At 37.9% G+C, this 16,365-nt stretch overlaps 1 protein-coding gene across 10 annotated transcripts in view; it reads left to right on the top strand.

Moving 5' to 3' along the window:
• Mast4 (microtubule associated serine/threonine kinase family member 4) overlaps window positions 1–16,365 on the top strand; it is a 554,645-nt gene that overhangs the window by 281,355 nt on the left and 256,925 nt on the right. For 9 of the 10 annotated variants that reach the window (XM_078015707.1, XM_078015703.1, XM_040273127.2 and 6 more), the window contains one exon: window positions 12,651–12,682. The exons of the other annotated variant lie outside the window; for it this stretch is intronic. In XM_078015707.1, the coding sequence (XP_077871833.1) occupies window positions 12,651–12,682 (32 nt within the window). The remainder of the gene's footprint in view (window positions 1–12,650; window positions 12,683–16,365) is intronic. 10 annotated transcript variants of the gene reach the window in all.

The raw sequence follows: 16,365 nt of genomic DNA, 5'->3' as shown, positions 1-16,365 counted from the left end.
TAAGCTAAGAGTCTCTTTGGTTTACTTCAAAGTCATTAACACACAGTATGCAATCCTCCCAAATATATTTTGGAAAAAGGAAACAAATTGACAGATCTGTAATCATTGTTTCCAAGGCTATTGTTCTTTATAGAACCTATGCTTAATTTAACGAGCATTTTGTTGTCAACTAATTTAAGGAGCATTTAGTCATCGATATTTAGTGCTTTTCTTTGGGTAACAAGCACCAGCCTTCATGGTTCCAAGGTTGTTGTGGTATGCATTTGAATCCAATTTGAATACCCCTTTTTCCTTTTGCAAATCCCAAACTGACTTGCCAAGTTCAGTGCTAAGGACCTTTGGAGAGTATCACTTAGGAATGTATTTAGCTGCAAGTGACAGAAAACTCAACTAATGGCAGCTTTAAACATTTGGAATTTTAATAAATTTCATATTTAAAATAAAAATGTCTTTTGCTGAGGGTTGGTGCACTATCACAATGGAGTCTTCAAGGGCCTAGGCTACTTTTGTCTTTGCTCTGCTCTCAAATGTAAGGCCACTGATATTAGGCCAGTCATGATGTCACTTTTCCAAGACTCAGTTTCCCTGCCTGAAAAAAATGGTGGTGATCCTGCCTATAACTGCAGCATAGGGGCAAAGCTTCTAAGATATTCTGTGTGAGAAAGTGTGTTGCATAGTATCTGGCAGTTTCTAGAACAAAGTTGAGTTTTATCACGGCAGGGGTATCCATGGTAGCACCAGTTTTCCTAATGGTGTTGGAGTGAAAGTGGGAGATAAAGGGTCCAACTTCAGCCCATATTCTTCAATCTTGACATTCCCAGCTCCAGAATACTTTCAGCTGATGTTACTTAAAACAGCATATTGGAGAGCAAAATACTTTTAAAAATGTCAGTTGCTGTACCTGTTAACAGAATCTATTAGTTACTAAATGAAATATATCCTCTAAAAGCCAATTGTTTATTTCATTCTGTGATCTCTTTACAATAAATTTCAACACTATTAGAGGCTTAAGTTCACATTATTGATTATTTGAATATGTGTGCCATTAATCTTCCATTGCTCTCATCTATTTTATATGTACATTTTAAGTGTCGTCTTTTGCATTTAGATAGAGAGAAATGGCCAGAAAAAAGTTGACTTGTGGGGATTAGCTTCATATAACACTTCAAGAGCTCCCTTGAGCTTATTTGCCAGTAAATTTCTACACTAAAATAGGCTTTCAGAATAGTGACCGTTAGATAAACTACGAGGTGTCCTTAGTAAATAAAAATGATTAATCTCAGCAGAGTAAATTCACTATCACTGGTCACATAGTCTCATCCAATTCTGTTTCCTGGTTCTATTAAAAAAAAAAAACCCTTTTTCTTTTTGTATTAAAGTTGTCTGTAATTTTAATGGAACGTTTGAAATTATTATCTGATTTTTAAAAAATGGTTCATAAAAGGATATTGTTTCTTTAAATTAGGGACATTTGAAATGTTGTTTTTAGGCAAACTGCCCTTTTTTGATGGGGCTTAGAAAGCATAGTCAAGAACTCATCTTAAATCTCTGTTAAGATATGCCTTTTAAGAATGATCACAACTTGTAAATGATTGTGCATTTGACAGTGATTTGGGTGTGGCAATGCAAGGGAACCAAAAGGTAAAAATGAAGCCCCCTTTAAGCAGGGTTATTTCTAATTGTTTAGTTTTTATTCCCTGTCATTGATACTTCTTTCCCAGGGCATTTTCCTCGTAATGAGAAGACTCTAAAATCAAATAAGGCTTCTGAACACTGAAGATGTTTGCTGCTCTTCTGTTGAAGAATCATATAGATTTATAGTGATTCTAAAAGGTGTCTCATATCCACTATATTAACTAGCTTTTTAGACGCTTATGAACATTGTAGCTTTTATTGATTCTAGGGAATTGGACCCAACAATAAGCAATAAAAGTCGATGGTAACTTTCTTCCCATATAGGGGTGTGCAGATCAATATTTTGAATTTACTGTAATTTGCTGGTAATGGATGGAAGAACTGAAAGAATTGCAGAGCCTTGTGGGGCACAGCTGTGCAGTGTTTGCCTTTTTATCTGAGCTCACTGTAGGTCATGGGCTTCCCCAATAACAAGAAACACAGTTAAGTGGCAGGGTTGATACACTAATTTATCCAGAGACTTCATATGTCTGTTCCAGGGGAAAAAAAAAATTCATAAAATTTGTTCATGATGGCCTTGATTTTATAGAGATTACAAAGGACCTCTAAATTTGCATTGTCTCAAAGACAGCTATGTTCTAAATATCTAGCAATGGTATATGATCTCCTTCTGCTAAAGAATCTTCCTACTGATTTAATAGCGGGCTATGGCATTCTACTGACACCCAACCTGCTTTGAGACTCCAAGTTGTTTTACAGAACCATGTCCAGGTTCCGTCTTGAGATGTGGAGGAAGTGTGTGAGTCAGGCCCACTTGCTCACTAGTTTAATGCATATTTATCAGAACTCTTTGCTTGTGCCTCAGCTGCCTCAATGAATGTGACTGGTGCATTTAAGTAAGAATAGCTAATATCCAGGATGGTGTTAGGTTTCAGAACCATGCTGCAAGCATACCTGCATTGTCATTAATTCTAACACCCTATGAGATAAGTTGTCTTAAACTCATTTTATAATTTAGGAAACTGAGTCTTAGGATAAGAAGATTTCTCAAGGATACTTTTCCAGCATTGTCTTGTGGAAGATGGGTATGATTGACTGTTGATTTAAGGATGTTTGTTAGCTTTAAGTTCAATTGCTCTATTATGTGTTTCTATTTTAGTTTCTTTTGTTGTAAGGGCTGGCTTCTGTAATATGATCAAAACTAGTTTCCTTAATTTCAAAAAAGACAGAAATTTTCACTTGAAAGAGTCCTTTTGTTCTTTGAGAACAAAGTGACTAAACAAAATATGTTACTGTGGGCTGGAGGCTGTTGACCTTGAGATACTAAATGCATTTCACTTAGTGTATACTGAATACTTAATAAACTAGGGCTGTTAGTCACACTTGTATTAGTTACTACTCAGAAAACCCCCTGAACTTTGACTTTGGGGACAGATTTCCTTTGTGGTACTGGCTTGGAAGACAGCGCGTATACAAGTATCTCATTCCTAAGCTTGGTTTTTTGACATCAAGGGTATAACCTTTGGGAAGCATCAAAAGCTGTAATAATTGACTGGAAAGGAAGCTTGTTTCATGTGCTCATTTACTTGGGGTTAGCTGATTATTTGGCTTGTTACGCTTTTTGTGCTTGACAAAAATGTGTGTTAAAAGCAATGTATTTGCAGGACTTTGCTTCAAATAAAATCAGAGTCTATAAAAACAATTTAAGTGTGAAATTTGCTTAGAAGGAGCTGCCAAGATCTGTGTTGTATTTCTCCTTTCCATGAGTAATTGGCAGTGTGCTACCAACTCTGCAGTTTGATAGCCTACACGCAGGGGTCTCTGGTGCAAATATACCAAATCATTACTTGGTGACGAAAAATAATTCAAATACTCTGAATGCAGATAGACAGACGTAGAGTCAAGGACAACCTGAGGCATGTATCAGCTCTGTGACCTTGTGTGAGTTACTTAAGCTGTCTGTCCCTCATTCTCTCATCTGTAAAATGGGAATAATATTGAAGATGAAACAAAATGATGTATGCCATTATGCAATGAATGTTAGACTGCATTACTTAGCTGATGAAGGTAGGTGAGTTCACTAAAGAAAAACAGTTCTGATCATTTGTATTAAATTTTAAGGTATGCATCTTTTTAGTTTCCCTTAGTGATGTTTAACTTCATGCAGGCAAGACATGGGAACCTGGCTTTGCTCTTATCTTACTTTGCAACTTTATCTCGTGCTCCTGCCCATCAGGGACACTGTGGTTTAGCATAGACAGTTTTCCCATCCCCTCATCCACATTCAGATTCCATCATTTAACTTCTGAAAGACTTTCAGTGTTTTTGGTATCTGAAAGCCCCTTTCTTCATCTCTGTGGCACCCGCCCTTGGCTCGACTGTGGTGGTTCCAGCCTTCACACAAGTGCCAGCATCACTTTTGACCACCCATGGATCGTGTTGTGCATTGCTCTCTTTAGCCTGCCTCTCCTCCTGCTTCCCAATGCCTCATCTTTTGTCCTGGCCCTCAACCATGCTTCCCAGGTACAACACCCTAATGCCAGAGTGATCCTTTTAACAAGTGTGGATTGGGCCATCTGATTCTCCTGTTTAAATGTTCTGTGAGTGCCTATTCCTATAGGATGCAGGCACTCTATCCCCACAAACCATCCATGATCTGACCCTGTCCCTGCCTCCGTATTCCTTTAATATTTGTTGTCTTTCTGCTGTGTCTTGGCCATACTGAGCTCCCTCAGAGCTGTGTCTGCTACCTGATGTCATCCATTTTCTCTTCTGCAGTGGCTCTTTCCTCACCTATTCTCAGGCTGCCTGGCTGACTCCCAGACATTGCTGGAGAAAGAGTAAACACAAGTATTGTGTCACTCAGGAACTTTTCAATCCCCAGGAACAGAGAACACCAGTTAAACTGGTTTAAACAACAAAGAGACTTGATTGGCTCATGAATCCCTGAAGTCCAGATATCTGCTAGGCAAGGCTGGATCCATTGTTTCAAAGGTATCATCCAAAATCCCATTTCTCCCTGTCCTCCTCTGCCACCTTATTGCCCGTCCTTGTGGCTGCCATTAGCTTCCTGGGGTTAATGCTGACCAAGAAAATGAGCTTTGTCATTAGCTTAACTTAATCCGGCGCTTAGTCTGGAGGTTGGGAACAGTGTCAGTTGTACCAGCGTTGCTAATCACACATAACAGAGAATATCTTAGAGCAAGAAATAGCCTGACCCTCCTCAAAGACAACTGATCATCCCCACACCCTCAGTATTAGTGCATACTTTGAAAAGACCTCTATTCCAGGCCTTTTCACACTGCATTTTACAGCGAGTAAAGCCCTTTATCCCCAGTGCCTGGCCCAGCACCTGCCATGTCAACCTTTACTAAAAGGTGTGTGATTGAATAAAGGAAACCCATTTTGCTTGCTTTAATCCCCAAATGTGCCCTTGCTTTCACCCTTGGAAGAAGACTTTTGTCCTCTGTGTTACTGAAACTACAGAACTCCAAGTGAATAGCTTTGTTTTACTTAGCCCTTCTTTAAAAAAAAGCAAAGATACCTGTTTCCACCTGCACCTGTCTTCCTCTTTAGGGGAGAAGCAGTCCTTTACTTTTTGTTGTTGTTAGTAGGATCAATGCCAACCCTCCCTGTTTGTGTAATTCCAACTCCTCCTCTCCTTACCACTGTGTCCCACTTGGTATGGTTTGGATATGGTTTGAATGCAGTCACCCAAAGGATTGTGTGTTGTTAACTTGGTCCTCCATGTGGCAGTGTTGGGAGGTAGTGGAACCTTTAAGAGATAGGACCTAGTCAGAGGTAATTAGGGGACATCATTCTCCAAAGGGATTAGGTAGTTCTTGCAGGACCCCAGTTCCTGTAAGAGTACATTGTTATGAAAAGAGCAAGCCTGGCCCAGAATCCCTCTGGCTTCCTGTCTCTCCATTTGATCTCCCAGGGTGTCCTGCCACTATTGTGATCCCATCTACCTATGGAGCCCTAAGCAGAATCTGAACAAGGATGGGGCTGCCTCACTTGACTTCCATCCTCCAAAAGTGTGAGCTAAATAAACCTCTTTTATTTATTACTTAGCCTCAGGTATTTGTTATAGCAATGGAAAGTGGACTAATACCCCATCCTCTGGTATTTTTTACGGTATAGCAGGTAAATATGGAGCTGGATGATGTAGGCTCAAGTTTTGATTCCATCATCTCATGGCTTTGTGCCTCTGATCTATTGTTATTCTCCTCTGGGTTTTCCCTAGAAATTCCAGCATCCTATCCAGGCAGCTAGGTGATTCTCTTACGAGAATTTCATTGACTCTCTTAACAACAAGCTCTTACAAGACCAAAATAGATGTCTATGTTGTGACTCAGAAACTTTGTCTGTGTGAAGGATTTATGAGACCAGTGTCAAAGTCATGAGAACAATACCTATTTATTTGAGTTCATGGCTGAACAAACCCTCATGGAAAGAAGAATATTTGTTTCTCTGTTTTTCAAGAAAATGGGTATGTAGCTTTAATGAAGTAAAATTTATATAAAAGCTCAGCAAGCATTTTGTGTGAACCTTTTATGGTTTATTTTGTTTTGCTTTATTAGCACAAATCAATATATTAGAGTCCTTAATGAAAATAGATACAAAAATAGAATGAAATAAAATCTGCACAAAGTGGGAGATTTAGGATTCTTCACTCACCTCACATTTCCCCTAGGGATTTTGCTGGCGTGTTACAGGTTGAATGGTTTGAATGTTTCAGCATTTCTATAGAGAGCTCTCTACAGATTTTCCAGCTTTGCTTTACTGGGAACTTATGTGCTTTATGGGCTGCTTATTGGATTTTTCAAAAGTTGTTGAAAGCTTTCTGCTCTGATTCAGAACCAAGCTTGCATATAAGATCCGCTTCATTGGTATGAACTTCTGTGCTTTGCTCTGTCTTCACAAGTGAGTCTCAGAAACAGAGACCAGAAAAATATGGTCCCAGGCATTTCTTCAGGGACCTCGAGGCTATATGAGCTACCCTGCTCCCAATGACATGACGACAGGAGTACTTCCCCTTACCTCACTTGCAGAGGAAATGACTAAGAACCTCAAACTTCACTACCATAATGGCAGCCTAGAAAATTAATATTCTGTAAAAAAAAAAAAAATCCAAAGGTTTATGCAAATTAATAGTCCTTAGAGAGATTTAATATTGCTACCCTCTAATAAGCAACTTATGCAAACAAACTCTTTCTCTAGATCTCTAGGGGTGGTGCTCAGGCAATGACATTTTAAAAAGCTCCCTGGGTGACATTAATATGTAGGCAGGTTTTAGAATCACTCCTTTAGCTGAATTAGCCAGTGTTCAGAACAACTGCTTGAGCTCAATTAACTCATCTCCTCTTGTTTTCTCTCCCCTGTTAGCTTTCACCCATTCAGGTCATAGGGCATAATCTTACACCTACTGATAGCTCTTCTAATTCACATTGTGTGTGTAGTTTTTCCATCTAGGTTTTAGATGCATTTTATGTTGGTTTCTTTCCCTTTACGTGTCCCCAATAGAGCCTGATACACTGACTTGCACATCTCGGCCCTTGGAGTGCTCTCCCTAAATTAATAGTTTGTTGGTTCAGAGTGCCTGTGCTGACCCTTGGTGAGAAGGTGGAGCAGCCAGGAACTGAGGGAAGATGATTATGGGGACGTGCAGCAAGTTTTCATCTACTGGCTTGTGAACAGTGGTGAGGAGATTGTACATGCTGGACATTGCCATTCTGTTTGTTTTCAGGGTTTTTGTGGGAGGAAATGGGGAGGCAAGTTGCCCAACTTTCAGATCTCCTTCCCTTTTTTGGAGGGGCTCCCAGAGCATGGGTTTTGGTCATCTTGGTCCTGCTTCCCATTGTCCTAGGAGGGGAGCCAGGATACTGTTTGCATGCCTGTTCGGCAGCTGGCATGGGGGCCCAGGTGGGATCGTGCCCATACTCACAGGGACCTGCAGGGAGCCACAGGTAATGAGGTGGGGACAGTCAGAGGTGCTTCATGGAGGGAAAGATCCACTGGAGTGTGTCCCTTTAGTGTGTCCTAACTGGGCTGTTTTCTGGATGTAGCCATATTTTCTGCCTTTCATTCCCTGATTCTTGACTTTTTCTGACAGCATAGCCAGCCATCATGTCACCTTCAAGAGTGTTGGCATCTGTCCCCATGATAGGTTTTATGCTTGTCAACCTCCTTCAGTTTCCTTTGTTTTGAAGGACTCTGCAGTGTTTGGCAATGTGGAGCACCACCCTCCCACTGCTTCAGTGGTGAGGTGCCATGGCCTGTGTGCACAGGACTCCCTTCTGCTTTTTCTCTCTCTTCTCTTCTTCTCATTGCTTTCCACACCGGCTTAGATGATGGTGACTCCGAAATCTCTCTCCAGTCCTGACCTCTTCCCTGAACCCAGATTGGTGGGTCCAATTGCCTATTTGGAAGTTTCTACTTTACATTCTTGTATAGATGGACTTCTTGAATGTCACATGTCCAAGCAAATCTCTTCTTCCCTCAGACTTCATCTACTTAGGCCAGAAATCTTTGACTCCTCCATGCTTTTTCTTCCATGCTCCGTATCCAGTTCTTTTGTAAATTCTGTGAAAGCATATCTAAAAATCTGACTGCTTCTCAACATCTTCACTGCTGGTCTGAACCACAGTCGTTTCTCACCTAGATTATTTCTATAGCCTCCCCAAAGTTGTTATTAAATATTCCCTTAAAATAAGCTTATCGTCTTTAGATATTTATCTCTTCCATTTTCCATCCAGTTCTAGCCTTTTTCTCCCTCTCCCCCCACCCCATTTTTAATAGACTCTTTAAAAAAGTTTTGAAGCTATAGACAGTGGTGCAAACCTGCAATTCCAGTGAATTGGGAGGCTGAAGCAGGAGAATTGCAAGTTCAAGGCCAGCCTCAGCAACTTAGCAAGTCTCAAAGCAACTTAGTGAGACCCAGTCTCAAAAAAGAAAAAAAAAAAAAAGAGCAATAATTTTAGATTCATGGAAAAACTGCAGGATAGCTTGCCTAATGTTAACACCTTACATAGCCTTCATATATTTATCAAAACAATGAAATTAACATTGGCAAAAGACTAAACAATTCACTATAGACTTTTCTTACCAGGTGTTCCTCTAATGTTCTTTTTCTGATCCAGAATCCAATCCAGGATACAGCATTGCATTTAGTTTTCTTATCTCCTTAGAGTCTTTGATCTGTCTGTTTTTTTTTTGTTTTTGCTTTTTTTTCTTCACACCCTTGACAGTTTTAGGGGTATTGGTTGGATATTTTGTACATGACCCTCCACTGGGGTTTGCCTGATGCTTTTTCATGGTTAGAATGGAGTTAAGGGGTTTTAGGGAGAATAGTTCAGGATGAAATGTCTTCTCATCATATATCAAGGTGTACCTAGTGTCAGCCTGACAGCTATGGTGATGCTAATGTAATCACCTGGTCCAGCTAGTGTCTGCAGTGTCTCTGCCATGATGTTGTTATTGTTCCCTTTCCATACTCTGTTCTATGGAGGTAAGTCACTAAGTCCCTTGTTGCTCCCAGGGCGTAAAGAATTAAGCTTCATCATTGGAAGGGGGGACTTATGTACATATACTATTTGGACTCCTGCAATTCTTTATCTTTTAAAGCATACAAAGTTTAAAAAAATGATATTCTCTAAACACTTGTGGCATTTATGTGTAAAATAGTATACGTGTTGTTTTATTTGTATATGTATAGCTATTAAATACATATAGTATTTTTAAATGTCCACTGTGAAAATGACTTGGAAATATAAAACTTTATAGTTTTTCTCTGCTGTCTTCATGAATGAAACAAAAATATTTCTTAAGGATGGCTAAGGAAAGGATCAGAATCATTTGGTTCTTCTTGTCATCTTGGACCCTCTGTGAATTCTCTTCCTGGATTTCAGGAAACCTTTGGTTTGCTTATATATATATATATATATATATATATATATATATATATTTTTTTTTTAGGTAGGGTCTCTCTCTTGTTGCCAGGATGGCTTTGAATTCCTGGGGTCAAGAGGTCCTTCTGCCTCATCTCACCTGTGCTGGGACACAGGTGTATGCCAACACGCCCATCCCTCCTCAGTCAGGGAAGCTCTAGAAAACCCCAGAATTCTCAGACAACATTGATTTTACTTCACCTTTATTTTCAATGTAAATATTTGTTAACACTTTTAGAAAGAAGGCAAAGGAAATACTATTAGGCGAATAATGATCAACAGTAACTCTAGAAAAACACTAAAAGTCAGTGAGTAATCGATATCAGTGAAAATAAATTAAAAATTTTTAATCTTAAAATTTAAGAATGTATTTAATCTAGTGATAACCTAATAATTAGCATGTTGTTTGGTTCAGATAAATTCTTCTTGTCCCTTTTTCCCTCACTTTTCTTCTCGCCTTCAATTCTTGCCTGATACTAAATTCTGAATACATGTTCCACATAATTCAAACACAAGCTTGAGTTTTTGACCTGGACTCATATCGCATGTCTTATCTAATTATCCAAGTATGTGTTAGTGACTTTATCCTGACATTAAGCAAATAAAATAAGGACACATACACAGAGTACAATAGGGGTTTGGCAGTAAAGTGCCTTGGTGCTGTTCATTTATGTCTGACCAGTGCAGATTTATCAGCATGCAGTCTCCATACATTAGGGCAGTCACTGCTCTCTGCTCAGCCTGCGATTGCTTAGCCCCCCTGGTATTTGCAGACTTTCGCAGCTACTGTTCACAAGGTCTTGGCCACGGCACATTCATTTCTCTCACTTTATTACCATCACATCTGATTCCAATTTGCTACCAAATTGAGTTTCCAGTCCTGAGCCTGACATTGGAGCCGTCAGGTGGATTAGCTCCTTCAGCTTGGTTAGTGTGGTGGCTTCAGGTCAGTTGACACTGGCCTATTAAATGTCCTCTGCTCCTCATCTTGGAATCTTGGCTGCCGTCCCGGGGAGGAGCAGGGCTAGGTTACCACTGTAACCTTTCTCCTTGTTTAGAACTCATAATTCTAGAACTACTGGAAAGACTTCTGATTAAAAACAGAGTTGGTTTTTATCTGTTATCTTGCAGTTTCAGCAGCTTTTTCTTAGAGCGAAACAGTTTATGGTCGGGTCATTTGAGGGGATTTGATTGAGTGAACTACTTGAGTCATTCATTTGGCCCTGTCTCTCTTAGATCTTCCTAGTGGTCTATTTGCATAGATAGTTGAAATCAAGAGCTTTGTAATGTTGTGAACAACCAATTAAAAAAAAAAGATAGTTGAAATCCCATCTGATTTATCATTTTTTTTCTTATTAATGATAATACTTCTGATGTCTTCTGTGCTGCTGTCAGATCATCTTATTGGATAGAGCAGTATTACCCTTTTGGACTCTAGGCCTTTTGCTATGTAGCAGCTAGCTCTCAGTTCCTTTTTAAAAGAAACAATACAGTGAGGAATTCCTTCTAGGGAGTTCTCTTTTTTCAACCCGAATGTAAAACCAATTTCTAGTGACAGGCATAACCAAAGATACACATGTAAAAAATTACTCATTGGTATTTGGTTTGCATTTCAGCTCCCAAAGAATACTGTCCTGGTCAGAAACTTTCCTCTTGTCATTAGGGCTTTGAGTAAATGCAGGTATATTTAGGTTTCAGAATCAAAGTGCCAGGGTCAGCACAAACTATAATTTTTTTGTGACTAATTCAAGGATTCAAGAAAAAAAGAAAAACCAAACAAGAAGAGCAAAAACTAAAACATCCTTCAACACTGCAACCCTTGAAAAGAAATTCTGAGCTAATTATTGATTGTTCTTTCTATTACTAAGCAGTGATGCAATTATCATAACTTGATTTGGAAACGTGTTTGCTGGTAAATAGGGAGGGCATCCTCTGCTTTGGTTGGCTCTGATCAGATACTCTAAAGGCCACTCTGCAAGATGAGCTGGAGTAAATTTCACTTTTTAGAAATGATACCAAGGCTGCTGTCTGCAGCAAACATTTCAACATCCAATAAGGGACAGGAAAGGAGAGTTCGAAGTTAGGAGGGAAACATCTTTCAAATGATAATGCTCACCCTGGGAGGCAAAAAATAAATGACATTTATGGGAAAGAATAACCCAATTTGATCAAACCTTTGGGATTTGTAGGATACTTCATTTCACATTCAAGTAGCCACATGACTCATTGCTTCCTGTTCTTTAATTAGGGTCTCTATGTAATTGTTGGGTAGGAGTTTTTCTGAATCCCTGTTTATTTCTTTTTTTAGTGAACTTGTTTGCTATGTTTGTTGGTTGGCTGGGTGGTTTGTTGTTGTTGTTGTTTGGTTGGTTCTTTTCCAAAGCTCTGTGGTTAGGTAGATAATGATGCTAATTTGAGATAAGTGTGAGAACCTCCTTTTCAAACTCTGAAACCCTCTGGTAATTGTTGTGGCCATCTGGTTACATTTTAGAGGTTCATTAACCTACTTTTAAATATCTTAAGCAATAAATTACATTCGTTGTGAGAAATAATACCAGAAGGAATCCTTTGACACCATCTTTTATTTTAAATAACGAAGTAAAATATTTGGTAAGCATCCTAATTTGCATGAATTTGTTTCTTTTGAGGACAAGGTAGTCTGATTTCATTGCCCTTTTCATTTCACCTTTGATTTAATTGTAATCTTTCAAAATTTCTCCTACTACTTTTATCTATTTTTCCTGTTCAGAGAAATCCTTTTGTTCTTCAGATTTTCCTTATGCTCAATTACAGGGCCATAGTACTCAACTTAGTATTTTGCTCTAGGAGAATTGATGTTTTTTGCCCTCCTCAGTTAAGCTGTGTTTATACCTTAAACACAGTGTGTAAAGAGAACAGTGTAAGGAGGGCTTCAGTATGCAATTATGGCATCAAAATCTTTTCAGTATAGAGAACCCCAAATCTAGTATAATGAAGGATGGTACATTTTATGTTTGTCTGGTTAAGATCCTGGTAGTCTAAGGTTAATGTAACATCTTCTATATGTGTTTTTCTTTTCTTTCGCAGAAGGAGCTGAGTCTTCCCCGAAGAGGAAGTCTGTAAGTAGCAGTTTTGTTTCCTTGTTTTCTTTCTGCATAATTTGTCACGTGGTATTTGTTCTCTGACTTTGTTAGACTTCAGTGGCAATTAGAAGATTAATGATAATCAACTGAATTAAGAAAACAAAACATGTAATTCATTTATAAAAGTCAAATAGTAATGATTTCACTATAATTTCCAGATTTTTTTTTCTTTTGGTATTATAAAACAAAATGTACATTTATTCTTGGGAAGATCTTACTTTTGAAAAAAATTCCATTGTATGACAGATAGTAGAAATTGATCTCAGAAATCAGTGCTCATCTGTATGTTCTGGAAGTTTGTGATAGTTTCTTATACACTTTATTTTATGCAGTTGTGTACTTCTGCATGTGAATTGATAAAGACTTGAGTCTGCTGAACTTTACTCTTAGATCCAGATCTTATTGAACTGATTCATGTAGTGTTCTTGTATTAAAACAGAAGATTTATGAACCTTGATTTGGTTTCTTTATAAAGTGTCTCAACCCTTCATTTTTTAAGGCAAATAATATATTTGCATAAATCATAGCTTTTTCATTAGCAATTTGCTGAATGGAATTAATTGCATTTAATATGCTACTGTGTTCAGGGTAGATTTGTTATTAACTAGTACTTACATAAGAACTGATCTAGAAGTATTTAGATTTGCTCTCTAGTTTATATTGAAATAATGTTAGTGGAAGGGCAATTTCTTTTTTAAAAAATAGTGTAATCTTTAAGATAAAATTTCACAAATCTCTCTGTGGAAGATTAGAAAAATATATGGTGACTGTTGAGATAAGTGTGAGGATTGAAAGGTAGGATTCATCCTTTCTCCTAAATTTTGGAAATATTTAGCCTTTGTATCTTGGAACCCAAACCTCATGAGCTGTGAACACTGTATTACAATTTTTCTCCTCCTCCTCCTCCCCTTTATCCTCCTCCTCCTTTTTAAGTTTAAGCTTCCGGGTGGACACTGGATGATTATTCTTGGAAATTTTGCTTAGACAGATTGTCATTAGCTCCCAGCTTCCTCTTCTCTGTACTATAGGACAATGGCCAAATAGGTTGCATTAGGAAATGCCCTTAGAATTAAACACTTTTCTCTTTTGTATCATTATTAGGACTCTTTCCTCAACTTGCAAGAGTTCAAACTTTTGATGTTTCCCATCATAATGAGAAATCACAAATAAGAAAAATAGACTAAAACTACATGAACTATCTTTTTTTTTTTTTTTTTTTTTTTTTTTTAAAGAGAGAGGAGAGGGGGGGAGAGAGAGAGAGAGAAAGAGAATTTATTTATTTTAGTTCTCGGCGGACACAACATCTTTGTCTGTATGTGGTGCGGAGGATCGAACCCGGGCCGCACGCATGCCAGGCGAGCGCGCTACCGCTTGAGCCACATCCCCAGCCCCCATGAACTATCTTTATAGGAAAAAAAATCTTAATTTGTTTATACTTTTATTTAGGGCTTCAACACCTTAGATTTTTCTTCTATGCCAAATTTCAAAACTTTAGAACTTCAGACAAATTTTGCTAGCCTTTATAATAGATTGTGCTTAGCTCTATTAATAATTTTCCAATATTTTAAAATTATTTTAACATTCACTTTTTAGTTATAGGTGGACACCACATATTTTATTTTTATGTGGTGCTGAGGATCGAACCCAGTGTCTCACGCATGCTAGGCAAACACTCTACCTGAGCCACAACCTCAGCCCAATAACTTTCCAATAATTTTTAGAAAGATCATAGTACTTAGCAAATTAAATTCCTTAGATCTGTTTAGAGCCATTTCTCGTTTTGCAGTTGCGTAAGTCTTAATTCTGTTAATATTAACTAATATCCATGAGTTGATTTGAAAATTTACAACAAAAAAGAAGATATTTAAATTTCTCTGCTTGAGAATGTAATCTTTAATGAAAAAAAGGATAATGAGTGAATTTTGTTGAAAGCCTATGCTTTAAGTACATAGTAAGGGAAAGAATTGTGTGCCATTTAAAGTCCCCTCCCCAGTAAATACCAATTGACTGTTCAGAGGACAGAATAAAAACACAGTGTATATGTCATACTAAAGCTATATTTTCCAGTAAGTTTTGTGAAAATACTACCAAGTGAAGCAACTCCACAGTAAACATGCTATTTTGTATTTTTTATTGAATATAAATATTCTCCCCCAAATTAATGATGCCTTATATAACTTTCTTTTCTGGAGCTCAAGGCCACTAGATGTTTTCAGTGAACCCCATGGTGGCAGGAGTCATTCTTCCCATGCAAGGTTCTTTTAGGACTTTGAGAAAAAAAAATAGTTCTTAAAAAAATTTTAGGAGTGATTTTAATACAAATCTAATGAAGAAGGGCACAAGTGTATCTTTATCAGGTAACAGTATTAGCCAACATCATGGTACCTGGTTATAAGTCCCTTTAACGCTTTCTCAGCTTATTTACTACCCAGATGCCTCCTGCACGAATAATTTCAAAATCTTTCTATGCCTTCTCCCAGAAGGTGTTTTGGGGCTGCTGTTCTGTTGAGTTTAGCAATGAGCAACATCACAGTATAGTCCAGCCCTCATTTGTTTTTAGTTACGTGGTGATGTGATTGAATTTGTCAGAGGGTGTGTACCTTCAGAGAGGCTGTGCTTTTCGAACGAGGTACCTTGTTTTGGTGATCTGCTTCCAATTCGTGTGTCTTGAAGGGTTGATATTTTTAAATAGCATTTGCACCATTACATAATTTACAAGATCTGTTAGGTTTGTTGAAAAAACATTTGAGTATTGTTTAGCATACATTTAAAGATCATTTTTATGTCCACAATTATAGATAAACATACACATAAAGCTTTCACAAATAAAAGAACACAGAAAATATGCTTTTTATTATTGCTTAAAAGTATGAAAAAGCAACTTATAATCTATCTAGAAAAATATAATCCATATTCTTCCTAATTTTCAATTTACAGTCATTTTGAATGAAATAACTTGAAGGCTCTCTTGTCTTACATACATGTGAAAAGGTGGCAAAGGCAATTATTGCAACCTCCTTTTTTTAATAGTAAAAGAAAGTAATGAAAAAGAAAATTCAAGGAACTGCTTTCAGACCTGGTATGGCAAGTGACTTCAGATCAGTTTTCCCAGGCTTTCCAATCCTCTCCCTCTTTGGGCTCTAGACTTTAACTCTACCCTAAGGATCCTAGATTTTTTTGCTTTAATTTTTCCATTCAAAGAATTTCTCTTCACCACAGCTTTATACATACACACACACACACACACACACACACACACACACACACACATTTTAGTTGTAGCTGGACACAATACCTTTATTTTATTTATTTTTTATGTGGTGCTGAGGATTGAGCCCAGGGCCTCGTGCATGCTAGGTGAGCACTCTTTTCCTGAGTCACAACCCCAGCCCTCACCAACGCTTTTGATCCCATATTCTTCCAGCATTTTCCCTCTCATTCTTCTTGGAGCTAAAGTTATCACACTCTTTGCTCCTCTCCTCCCAGCAACCTGTTAAAATCATGATAGAGCTATTCAAAGAAGTACTATACTACAGGTAAAAGGATTGTAGTGTCTGTATCGACAGCTATGATTATCACAAACACAATGAAAATTCCACAGGCATGATAGCATTAGCATTGTAAAATTTAAAAAGATGCAGAAAAATATATTGTGTTGT

The sequence above is a fragment of the Ictidomys tridecemlineatus genome, chromosome 1, assembly GCF_052094955.1.
Source record: "Ictidomys tridecemlineatus isolate mIctTri1 chromosome 1, mIctTri1.hap1, whole genome shotgun sequence".
Taxonomy (NCBI): domain Eukaryota; kingdom Metazoa; phylum Chordata; class Mammalia; order Rodentia; family Sciuridae; genus Ictidomys; species Ictidomys tridecemlineatus.
This window is presented reverse-complemented; position numbering and strand designations above follow the sequence as displayed.